At 60.7% G+C, this 12,072-nt stretch overlaps 1 protein-coding gene across 2 annotated transcripts; it reads right to left on the bottom strand.

Moving 5' to 3' along the window:
• Positions 1 to 163: 163 nt before the first annotated feature.
• MMP11 (matrix metallopeptidase 11) lies at positions 164 to 9,602 on the bottom strand. Of its 2 annotated transcripts, XM_031443295.2 has the most exons (9): positions 9,490 to 9,602; positions 4,801 to 5,030; positions 4,283 to 4,318; positions 3,747 to 3,890; positions 3,532 to 3,665; positions 3,148 to 3,389; positions 2,817 to 3,033; positions 1,841 to 2,098; positions 164 to 997 (listed from the first exon to the last, which is right to left on the bottom strand). In XM_031443295.2, exons 1-9 carry the CDS (start codon positions 9,598 to 9,600, stop codon positions 864 to 866), a joined length of 1,506 nt encoding a protein of 501 aa, XP_031299155.2. In that variant the 5' UTR covers positions 9,601 to 9,602; the 3' UTR covers positions 164 to 863. The 2 variants fall into 2 exon arrangements, with proteins under 2 accessions (XP_031299155.2, XP_064337079.1); XM_064481009.1 differs by lacking the exon at positions 4,283 to 4,318.
• Between the last annotated feature and the right edge of the window lie 2,470 nt (positions 9,603 to 12,072).

The raw sequence follows: 12,072 nt of genomic DNA, 5'->3' as shown, positions 1-12,072 counted from the left end.
TGAGCAGCCACCAGGGACGTGGGAATAGATTACAAAGCCACTCCAGGCATCCAGCCAGACGAGATGGAGCAGGAGTGGGAGCCAGGACTGCAGGTCCCCAGCCAGGCCTCCCACCTCCCTGGCCCAGCTCTCCCCCTATCCTGCCCTTGCAGTCACAGAGAGACCCCAGGCAGGAAGGTAGAAAATGACCATGTTTAATGACAGTCTTCAGTTAAAAAAAAAAAAGGCAAAAAAAAGGCTTTATACACACTGTACACATTTACATGGCTTTGGAGGGCCCAGTGTGGGCTGAGGGCTGGAGGGGATCCAGCCCACAATAGGACTGAGGTATGTTGGGGCCTCCAGGACCCGGGGTCTCTGACAAGAAGCACCTCCCTCCCCAGCTGACTGGACCTTTTGGCCTGGATCCTGGAGATTTCTAGAATCACCAACTGGAAGGCAGCCCGTTCCGGAGCCGACTTAGTAAAGGGCTAAAGGCATGGGGCCTCGAGACCCAAGTGCCAGCACCCTGCCGGACCTCACAGTAGGGACAGTGAGGGCTCCAGCTCCCCCAGCCCTGCTGAGGTCCCACCCTGAGGGATGGGACGGAGACCAGGGGCAGTTGGCTTTGACAATGACCTGCACAGGTAGGGCAGAGCCAGCCCAAGGCCACCTGCACCCTTAATGCCCAAGCCTCCCTGCCCAGTCTGAGACTGTCGCTGGCAGTGGCCACGACCCGCGTGGCCCTTCCTGCAGTCCCTCCCTGCCCCCCTGAGGAGACACGGCTCCGAGCTGTGCCTGGTGCCCACAGCCACCAAGATGGCCACAGTCTAGCCATCAGTGGCCTGGCAGGGGTCGGGGCCCTGAGGACATCTAAGCTGTCGTTAGCGGAAAGTGTTGGCAGCCTCAGTACAGCCGAAGAAGTCGGGGCCCACAAGGCGGGGGAAGCCCTCCAGGGCCTTCACCTTCACAGGGTCGAACTTCCAGTAGAAGCGGCCACGCAGGAAGTAGGCATAGCCTGAGGAGAGAGGAGGGTCAGGCTGGGCTAGTGGACACAGGGTTGGGCACAGGGGGAGGTCCCGGTGGGCAGGCCTTGGCCACTGTGGAGTTTCTTGAAACCCTCAGGCCCCAGGGTGTCCCTTCCAGAACCTGGCTTCCTTTGGCTGAGCCCTTCTGCCTGCCCCAGGGTCTGATCTGAGCTACTACCCAGCCTGACAGAGGCCGAGCCTCAGAGGCCCAACTCCTGCCTCTGGGGAAAGCAACTCTCGCTCCCCTCACCAACCCTCCTGCGCCCTGGGTCAAGGTGGGTGACACTGGCAACGTGGGAGCCCCAGAGCCTGGGACCACTGCAGGACAGCTCTCCCAGTGGTCCTGATGTGGAAGAGCACAGAAGCAAAGGGGGGGACATGAGAGAGAGCACTGGACTGGGAGTCCCTGATATAGTCCTTTGAGACCACAGGAGGCTGAGTGGCTCTTGGCTGGGAGCACGGACTGCCTGAGTGGGGTCCTGGCTCCCCACTGTCCACGGGTGGCCCTAGTTAGGGACCTCATCGCGTGAAACTCTGTTTGCTCTTCTGGCAACTGGGCACATAATTGCATGAGACATGTAGGGAGCTCAGCACTGTGCCAGGAGCCTCATCAGCCCCCAGCGAACAGTGACTACGATTTTCCCAGCTATGACCGAGGGACCTGGGAAGGTCCTTGCACCTCTCTGGCCCTCAAATCTCCTCATGTGCTCATGGTGCAGCACTGCCCTGGCAGCAGGAGAGGGTGTAGAGCAAGGTGCTGTGCACAAAGGACCTGTGATGAGAGCTACTGCCAGCCAGCCCCTACTTCCACAGCCACCCCTCCCCCAGCGCACCATCGGCATCCTGAAAGGCAGCATCAATCTCAGAGGGCACCCCTCGCCAGTCAGTGGCCCGGCGGGGCACAGGGCTGTCCACACGGCGGGTACTGGGGTGGAAGCGCCAGTAGTCTCCGCCTCGGAAGAAGTAGATCTTGTTCTTCTCGGGGCCCCAGACCAGCGCAGCATGGACCGAGGATCCTGGCAGACCCAGCTCAGAGAGGGCAGCGGGGCCCAGGATTGGCGTCTCCCCATCGTACTCCCAGTACTGAGCACCTGCCAGAGAAGGGAGGCTCACCAGAGCTGCCTAGCTGCCACATCCAGCCACCACCACCACCACTTACTTTCTCAGCCTCAGTGTCTTTGTCCATAAAAGTCAGAGGCCAATAATGTCTGCTTGGCATCCCCTCCACCCACACAAACCATGAGGGATGCTGGGCGATACAGGTGCTGGGAGATCCATGTGGGAAAGGTTATTCTAAGCAACAGAGAAGCCGCCTGGGTTCCCACTCCTTCCCTGCGTGTGGCTGCCCCAGACAAGTGCCTGCTGCCCACCCTGGGCCAGGCCCTGCCAGAGCAGGCCCTAGCTGGGCCTTTGTGAAATCCCTGCCACCTGTAATGCCCCAGGCTCTAGTCTCTGCCAGACCTAGGTCACATCCCTGCTCTGCCTTTTCCAAGCTATGCCCTCAGGTAGCTTACTTCACCACCTCCGAGCCCGAGAGCCTCGTCTCTAGACCAGGGGCATAATCACACGTACTCCACAGGGTGCCAATTCGAGGCCCACTGTGCAATACTCTCTATTCTACTCCCACTTGGAGAGCTGCCTTCTCCGGGAAGCCCCCCAGCTGTGCCCAGAGGAGTGAGGTGTGCTCTTCCTTGGCCCTGAGGCTTCAGGGCACCCTCCATCTGCCCACTCTGTCTGTCTGTCCCTACCCTTGGCCATGATGTTCCTAGAAGTCTCCTGGGTGACCCCCCCCAGCCCCTACCCACTCACCTTGAAAGAACCAGATGTGGCCCTGGGCATCTTCGAAGGCTGCGTCCACGGGGCTGGGCAGTCCTCGCCAGTGGCGAGAGGCAAGCGCAGGGTACCCAGGCTGCAACCGGCCCCCGCGCAGCCGCCATACAAAGCCTGCCTGGAAGAAGAAGAGCTCTCCACGGATGGTGGCAACCGCATCAAAGGAAACCTCGCAGGCGTCTGGGGGGGTGTCCGGCTAGGGTAGGAGAGAAGAGTCAGAAAGAGCCCATATTGGAGCCACAGAGGCCATTTTGGTGGGGAGCTGGGAGTAGGGCCTCACTTCCTGCCTTCCCACCCTCCTGGACCTCACCTCCAGTGGCGCAATCTCGTTGGTGTCCACCCCAGCCCCAGGGCCCAGGTCCGGGGGACTGGAGGTGGGGGCTAGCCGATGCCGGCCGTAGAGGTACTGGATGCCCCTGCGGTCATCTGGGCTGAGGCTCAGTGGGTAGCGGAAGGTGTAGAAAGGGGACATGAGGGCCTTAGCCGCCGTCGTGTGCTGCAGCCCAAGCACGTGGCCAAATTCGTGGGCAGCCACCTGCAGGAGGTCTGTGCCTGGAAAAGGGAGATAGCCTAGCAATCCCCGAGCCTCCTGCAGCAAGACACTGTGCTCGGACCCAGCTCAGGGACCCTGGCAAGTCCCTGTTCTCTATGATTTTCAGTGGCCTCATCTGGAAGGTAGGTCCCCAGCCCATACCCTGGTTGTCCCCGATGGTCCAGGTCTCATCATAGTCGAAGTGGACATCCCCTTCTCGGTGGGTCTTGGGGAAAAAGGCATGGGCCAGGATGCCCCCAGGGCCATCAAACGGTAGGTTGTCCCCATGCCAGTACCTGCGGGAGGGGCGGGGGCAGAGTCAGTGGCTGCTGACAGGTGGGGCTTGTTTCTGGAGGGGTCCCAGGCCACCGGTTCACCTGGTGAAGTCGATCATGATGTCAGCGTGGCCCTCGTGCACCTCTGTGAAGGTGAGTGGTGTTACGTCGCTCCACACCTGTAGGGCCTCCGCCACTGTCTGCCGCACTTGTTCCCGCACCAGCTGCCATGGGAAGCGGAGGATCCTGGGAGGAGGAGGAGGGGCCTGGGCCTGGCTTGGGGCAGGGTCAGCCCCAATGGCTGTTGGGTCAGGAGTTGCCCTTGGACGCTCAGTGGGGCCGCATGGGTGCAGGACAGGCCAGGTGTGCTCTGGGCCTCTGGTGTTGCACACTGGTCCTTCCACCACATGGGCACATCTTTGTGTGTTTGTGTGTCCTTAGGGGCACACAGGTGTCTGCACCAGGTGGAAAGAACACAGGACCAGGAGCCCCAAGACCCACCTTCTAGACCTGACTGTACCGCTCACCATGGAGAGACCTTGACCCCTGGACCCGCCCCCTCCTAGTTCCCAGCTCCCCACCTAGGGCATTTCTGGGGTCCCCAGAAGTCTCAGCTCCAGTACCAGGGGACACCACACCTGTCTTCACGCCTTGTCTTCCAGGCTGAGCGCCCCCTGCAGGATGCGTAAGTCTTAGCTTCTGTATCACTCCCATGGCCTCAGATCATCTGAGCAGAACCAAGTTGCACCAAGGGATCTGAACCATGGCACGGTTAATGCTTAGCTCCCCAAGAGGATGTGCCGTGTCTGCCTTGTTTACCACAGAGTCCCAGGGCCTGGCCCTTAGTAGGTCCCCATAGAGACTGGCTGGGGGACTGAAGGCCATGCCCCCACGTGTCTATGGGATGCCTACGCGTGTGCTGAGTGTCACAGAGGAGGCACTGCCCCTCTGCTGTGGGAGGGCCTGGATGGGTGGGTACTGTCTGTGGTGCATCTAAGTGTGGGTTTTGGGTGTTGGCCCATGGATGGCTCAGGGGTCAGTGGGCCACGAGGATCTAGCCCCAGCCTGTGTTTCAAGAAGCAGGGGTGAAGGTAGCAGGCTCACACGTGGACACACAGGTAGAGGCTGAGAGCCTGCTGGAGGCCGCTGGCCCTACCTGTAGGTGAGGTCCGTCTTCTCCCAGCGCCCGCCCGACAGCACAAACCGCTTTTGTCGGTTGCGGGCACTCAGCCCCTCGGGTGGGTCAGGCACGCCGCAGCGGGGAGGTCTGGGGCTGCCAGCAGGCCGAGGGGCCTCCTGGGCGGCTGGGGCAGGTGCTGGGCTGCTGGAGGTAGCTTCATGCCTGAGCTGTGGCCCCCTCCTCACTGGGTGGCGGCGGTGGGCATCCTGTGCAGGAGAGAGGATGCGGAGGCCCGGTCAGGCCCTGGGTCCTGGCGGCCCACAGTCAGAGGTGTGGGTTGCTGGTGCGCCCTCACTCAACCCCAGCCCCCTGTGCCCAGGGCCAAGCGGAGGCTGTCACACAGCAAGGCCCTTTGGTACAGGCTGATGGGTGTCCTGATGCTGATTCCAAGGCCTCTTACTGTCTCCTGCCTCCTCCTGGATGGCCGGGGCTGCAGGTCACCTACTCCAGCCATCTGGGCTGGTGACGACTGGGTGGGGGTACAGTCCTTGACTGTACTCTTTGCACCCACCCAAGAATGGACCCCCCCTAAAGCTTCTGAGGAGAGTCCAGGCAAGCTTCTCTTGCTTCCCCCCCACCGTCAGGAGACACTTTTCCATCTCCCTTTCTTCCTGGGTGTCCCCTGTCCGCACTCTGCCCTCTCCAGTTATGGGACCTGGCCCCTGCGCGGGACACCCATGGCAGCCACTTCCCAGCATGGAGGGGCTGCAGCCCTGCCTCGATTTGCTCACCTGGCAAGTGGGGATGATACCTCCCTATAGTGTTGGTCTTAGAAAGAGCCAAGGCGGTGCCCGCAAAGCACTCAGCATGGGGCCAGGCACCTGGAACTGACATCTAATTTCTGGGGGGCAGTTTGTCTCACATTCTGCCAGGACTGGGTACACTGTGGGGCTCGACGTGGTCTCCTGGCCCCTTCCGTGTGAGGAGAGGGCAGACACCCTACCAGACACCCAGCCCCACCCTGCTAGAGCCCCTAGACCGCAAATGGTGATTCTGACCCGGAATGCCCACCCTCTGCAAGTCCCAGAGAGGAGGTCACTGCCTCATGCAGGGAAAAAGCAGAAGCTCAGAGAGGGTGGGAGACACTGTGAGGTCACCCAGCAAGGGCATCCCAGGCTGGAGGTGAAGGCTTGAGACACTGGAAGGCAGCAGGGAGAGGCATGGAGCAGTTCTCTTTGTCGGGAAACTCAGTGCCTGTCTGGTCTGGGCCTGTCTGGTCAGGGCCGCTGTGGCCTAACCACGGCCATATTTGGGGCAGGAGCCGGGCCATCCAGGCCCCACCCTCGGCCTCTGCCTCTGGCGGCTCTCCCAGGCCCCAGGCACCCTAGAGCTCCAGTTAGCATCCCAACCTCCCAGCTCCCGATTCCAGAGTCACAAGGAAGAGACACTCAGCCCCCAAGGACACCGCATGAGGAAGAGATCTTCTGGACACCTGGAGCTTCTGAACCCTGGGGTCTTTGGAGCTACTTGGGGTGTGAGGGCCTGGACCAGTTTCCCCCCACATTGGCAGAGCTCAGCTGATACTGGGCATACTGTTCGTAAGTGCTGGTTGCTGTTGTAGCTCACCTGTGTCTAGGCTAGAACCCTGCTAACAGCTCCACGGACACGCTCTTTCCCCTGACAGGACCTCTCAATATCTCTGCCTTCATCATCCCCATGTCTCAGATGAGGACGCAGAGCCCAGGGAAGTTAAAGAACTTTCCAGGGGAATAGCTGGCTGGTGGCAGGCTGTCTGTGCCCACAGCCCACCCTGACCTGCTACTCTGCGCTGCTTTTCAGGCTGGAGTCTCCCTTCCCCTGGAGGAGGGACCATGGGCAAATCACCCTCCTCTCGTCTGACTGCCCTGTCTCCCATATGGGGATGGTGCCATGGCAAAGGCTGAAGGACCTCTCTCTGTAACGCCCGCTGCAGCATCTGGAGCAGAGCAGAGCCTCTTCCCCAGCCTGGAGTCTTGCCCCAGTGGGCCCTCCCCTCCCACACCCGGGAATCTGCTCCACCAAATCCCCTACGGCTCCCACCACCCACCTGGCGTCCAGCTTCCCAAAAGTCTCTAGATTTTATATCATAAAACAAGAGTCGCAGCTGGAAGAGAGCTCTCAGGCTCAGAGAAGAAGAGTGACTTGCACTGGGTCCACCTGCAAGCCACATCGTGTTCACTGGTCTTTAAGGGTGAGTGAGCAGGAGTCACTAGAGTCAGGGCCTCCAGCCGAGGGGGTCTTTTGTTTGGAGCGCATCTTCTAAGGGCTCTTGGCGTCAGTTCACCCATCACTGGGATGGGATACATGCTCCCTGCCCCGCTACCACTCTGTCTTCCCCAGCCTTTCAGGCCTGGGCCCTGGCTTCAAGGCTTGGCATAAAGCAGCCTATTACCTCAGATGGGTACACTGGGCCCCCTGGGACTGCTGGAAGGCAGTGAGGTGGGTGGTGGGCATAGACCACCTGGGGGGCTGGGGACCAGGCATACCTCATTTCCCAGGGGAAGATGCAGAGCCCAGAGAGGTCAAGGTCTCAGCCCAGGGCCACACAGCAAGTCAGGGGAGAACTGGACCTAGACCTGGGGCTCATGCCTCCCCACCCACAGCCCCCTACTCCCAGCTCTGGCTGGCCTCCAAAACCCACATTCCAGAGAAGGGCTCCTCCTCCCAGCATGTCTGCCTCCTCCCTGGCCAGCAGCCTCCCTGGGCCTGCCCTGGGGTGGGTACCCAGCTCGCTCACCCCGCCCTCCTCTGACAGGCACCAAACCACAGCCTCAAACATACTCGAGGAATTTCTCAGGGAACTCAGTTTCCTGGCTAAGATGGAGGCTTGGGGTCAGTTGGGAAAAGAGGAGGTGCCTGGCAAGGGGGAGATGAGGAAGACCCCAGCCTGGAAACTGCTGGGTAAGGCCAGGCCAGCTGTGCCCCTCTCTGGGCCTGTTTGCTGTTGGCCCAGCAGGATAATTAATCATAGCTACTCCCTCTGCTGTGGGCAGGAGGTGACCCTGAGGGGAGGGCACTTGGCTAGACCATGAGGAAGGCAGGGGAGCATTGCCACACCATTCTGTGCCCCACTGAGGCTCAGAGAGATCAAGCAACCTGCCCAAGTCACACAGCTAGTGGGCAGGGAGGTCCATCTCCCCCTCACCTCCCCTGCTGACTCCAGAAGGGAAGCAGCATCCGTCCCACTGGACTACGGGGCTTTCATCAACCCCGAAGGCTGTGAACCAGGATGGATAAATATTTACAGAGCTTTTCTGGCCCTGCTGACAGCAGCCTGGGGATAAACACGTCAGAGGCGACCCCAAATGCTCCCTGCATATCTGCAGCGTGACAGACAACAGCCCAGCTCAGACCCGGCCCCAACTGACCCCGCACAAGTGGCAAAGTGGCAGCTACAGGTGTCAGAATGTCTCCAGCGTGCCTGGCTGAGCCATCTCCCAGCCTCACTTCATTTACTCCTCAGCCCCACAGTGGGCACTGTTAGCTCCCACCCACCCAGACAAGACTGGAAGGGTGAGGGGCTCACCTAGGCTCTCCAGTTCCCAAACCATGGGGTCAACAGCTACTCAGGGTGATTCCTGACTACCTCAAAATCTAGGGGACCTGGACGGGCTAGGGAAGAGGCAGAGCCCCTGGACCCAGGTACCCCCACCCCTTCTATCCCCTCCTGTTCCCATAGCCAGTGCAGGGCAGGGCAAGACTGGCCACTGTAGAGCTGTCATGGCTGGCAGAGGAGCCCAGCCTGGCCAGAACTCCCTCCTCACCAGACCCATCTGGAGACTCTGCCTGACACCCCTCTAATGCCCCGATCCCTGCCTGAGCCAGCTGGATGCTTAGTTGGGCGTTCAAGTGGGCTGGGCACCCAGTTGCCCAGGCTGTGGCCCCAGGCCCACATGCCACCCCTCTCACTGGTCCCCCAAAACCCCAGCTCCAGGGGAGGTGGCAGCTTTCTGGGAACACACAGGCTGTCATACATGCCGGGGATGTCCCTTCTCTCCTCCTCCCCTCATCACACCTTTGTCTCCCTTCCCTGTCTCACCCAACCGCCTGCTCTCTGAGGGTCTCCACTACCTGCTGTTGGCCCCTTCTTTCTCACCCCCACCTTGCGGTCACACACACTATAGCTCTCACACCCGCGTGGCATCTAGGCTCCACTCCTCCCAAACTCACCACCTGCAGGTGCCCAGGCGGTAGTGCCTCCTCCATGCTCGACCCCACTTCCCCGCCACAGGCTGCCCTGTGCACCAGTTTCTTTAACCCTCCAGCCTGGAGGTGTGCGCACTGAGACCACACACCTGGAGGCTGACACCAGCATGAGACCTACGGGGCTTTGTCCCTGCAATGAAAAAGGAGCCATAGCCACTCCCTCTGTACCTCTCCCAACACACACATCAGGATGGCGGCTGGGGCACCACGCAGCCAGTCCTCTAGCTGCGAGGGGGCATGCATCCAGCGCGGAGTCCCGCCTCACCAGCCTGAGCGATTAGGGGTTAGGCTCCACTTGCACACCTCCAGGGACGGGAAGCTCACTATCTATCAACGCCAGCAGGGACCCAGACAGCGTTTCAGGTAACGGGCTGCGCCGGGCCAATCCGGGCGCCCCCGTGGGTCCAACTCAGCCATTGGGCCCAGCCGCGTGCCGGGCGCCCCTCGGCGAGGGGCGGCCAACCGGCGGCGGGCACTCACCGGCGGCCGCGGGGCCTGGGCCAGCAGCGGCGGCGGCGGGAGCAGCAGCAGCAGCAGCGGGAGCAGGAGGGCGCGCGGGGCCGCGCCGCGGAACCGGGCGGCCCGAGCCATCCGCCCCGGGGCTGCTGGGCCTGCTGGGCCGCGCCGGCCGCCGCCCCTTATAGCCTCCGCCCCGCCCCCGCCCGCGCGGCCCCGCCCCCGCGCCTTTTGTTCTGCACTCGCCCCGCGCCGGCGGCCTGGGTGGGGGAGGTGGGCGGGGAGGGCTGGCCCGGCGGGGGCGGCCCGCGGATCCGGTCCTTCCCCGGGACGGGCCGGGCCTGTGGTCTCAGGGGACTGGTGCTGGGTGACCCTGGCCAGCTCGTGCTGCTCCGGGCCTCAGTTTCCCCTGTGCGATGGGGAGTCTGAGAGGAGTCGGGTTTCACTCCTCCCCTCATCCACCCCTAACTTTGGGAGATGCATCCCTAGCTGGTCTCCTTGGTGAACTGACCTCTGACCTGTTAGCCTGTGGCAGGTGGCGGCAGCCATAGGCTAGTTCCCCCACTCCTCAGAGCCTCAGATCCCTGTGATCACAGCCTGTGGGGAAAGGGATATTAAAATGTGTCTCAGGAAAGGGGAAATTGAGGCCTATGAAGTCCTGGCCAGCCCCTCAGCTTGGAACAAAACAATAGACAGTTTATAGATAAGAAACTGAGACCCCTCCCAAGAGGGAAGGCCCAGATCAGGCTTTTCCAAACCAGCAGGCAGGTGGAGGGGTCAGGAGGCCCTCTCCTTGGTCAGCTGGAGGGAGGGTTCAGTCAGAAGGCCATGGAGGGCAGTGTCTGAGTCGGGTACTGGGGGCTCAGGCTGTCCCTCGGTCAGTGAAAACAGGAGGGGGAGCTGACCACATGCTGGAAGGGATCCTCTGGGCTCATATAATCCTGGTGATGACTGAGGGAAGCCCCACCACCTGGCTCCACCCCATCACAGGCAACACTGCAGAGCCAGATCAGAGACAGTGGCTCCCGTCCAGGTGGACAGGGTTCCGAGCTTCTGCAGGGTGAGGCTGTGAGCACCCAGTCTGGGCCTAAGAAGAAAGGACCATCAGGCTGACTCAACCCTGCCTCCGGGTCCCAGTCCAGGGAGCCTTCACAGCCTCTCCAAGGAGGCTCCACAGAGACGCCTAGAGGCGAGGAGAGGGAAGACAGCAGTGATTTTTAGTACCTGGACTGTTAGCAATCTTTCTTTAAAGTTACTCACTTAAAAATTGAAATACCCTGGGAAGGGTACAGCTCAAGTGGTAGAGCGCATGCTCAGCACCCACGAGGTCTCAGGTTGAATCCCTCTTAACTTCCTCCAAGAGGAAATCAATGAAGAAACCTAATCATCTCCCCCTCAGAAAAATTAAAATACCTCCTTCGGCCCCATTTTAGCAATATTCGTCAAGAAATCATGGATCTGATTAGTTCATTTACATTTTTTTAATGCACATGAAAATGCATGAAGTAAAAACATTCAATTGTGTCACTACCTTAAGTGGTCTTGAGTGCCTTCCGGAGGGGCATGGTCGTGCTTTGGGGAACCACAGTGGTCCAGCAGTTCTGGGAGCTCAGGTGACAACTACCCACGCTGTAGGCCACAGTGCAGAGCCATGGTTACAGCAAGGTGGGCTGGCCACAGAGGGCTTCCTCTAGGAGGAGGACCCTGATGAACCTAGGATGGGCCAGTTTGGCAAACAGGAACAGGTGGGCAGGGACTGCATGGGCAAAAGTTGGACCAGCCCCCGCATGTATGTGAGGAGAGAGTGACCAACCCTTCACATGCTCCCCTCACCTCAGGGTGGGTGGTCACCCCCACTTCAGAAAGGAGAAAACTGAGGCCCAGCCTAGATGGGAGTCAGGGGAGGAAGGGCACTGCTTCGCAGGCTGGCTGTGAGTACTGTGTGTTAGGGACACAGTAGAGACATAACCAAGCCTGCCAGTCACTGCCGTTGCCTTTCTCCCCACCTTCTCTTTCACTCCGCTCCTCACAGAGGGGCTTATTTCCCCACCTGGGAGCCACCCCCATCCTTTTGCTCTGGGCTATTTCATCCTTCCCACAATCCTGAGGCCAGGAGGCCTCCCACAGGCACAAGGGACAGTGATAGCGGTGTTGGTAAAGAAATCAGGGCTCCTCCCCTCCAAGGGTAATGATATGACCACTGAGAAGTCCCTCAGGAAAGACCATGAAAACCTCGAATTCCTAAGGGCTGGGAAGCGTCCTAAATCCAGCCTCTGCCCTGCCCAGGGCCTGGAACCAGGTGGTAAAATTCGAAGCCACAGGATTCCAACCTGCACAGACGCCGCTGTGCACTCAGGTCACCGCCTTTGGGAGGGACATGCTGCTCAAACCCTATCAGGGTCTGGCGCTGCATCCGTGGGACAGGGGTTCGGGCTGGGTGGAGGGCCACGCGGGGGGGCTCATCTCATCTCTGCCGGGGCTGCCTAGGGCGCGGGTCGCGTTTTTGCCGGGAAGGAGTCCGAGACCCGTCCGGACGCCCCCTGGCGGGGGTTCCGGGGACAGTCGTGCGTGCCTTCCTCTAGCCAAGTGAGGGGTGGGTGCTTCTAT

This window comes from Camelus dromedarius, chromosome 31 (genome assembly GCF_036321535.1).
Source record: "Camelus dromedarius isolate mCamDro1 chromosome 31, mCamDro1.pat, whole genome shotgun sequence".
Lineage (NCBI taxonomy): Eukaryota > Metazoa > Chordata > Mammalia > Artiodactyla > Camelidae > Camelus > Camelus dromedarius.
The sequence above is the reverse complement of the archived record's forward strand: the minus strand, read 5'-3'. Positions and strand labels throughout refer to the sequence as shown.

Coding starts and splice junctions, on each gene's coding strand:
- MMP11 (XM_031443295.2), bottom strand. CDS start 9,600: ATGGCTCGGGCCGCCCGGTTCCGCGGCGCGGCCCCGCGCGCCCTCCTG. Junction 3,390..3,531: donor GACCATCGGGGACAACCAGG/GTATGGGCTGGG, acceptor TCCCTTTTCCAG/GCACAGACCTCCTGCAGGTG. Junction 3,034..3,147: donor ACGAGATTGCGCCACTGGAG/GTGAGGTCCAGG, acceptor CTCCTACCCTAG/CCGGACACCCCCCCAGACGC.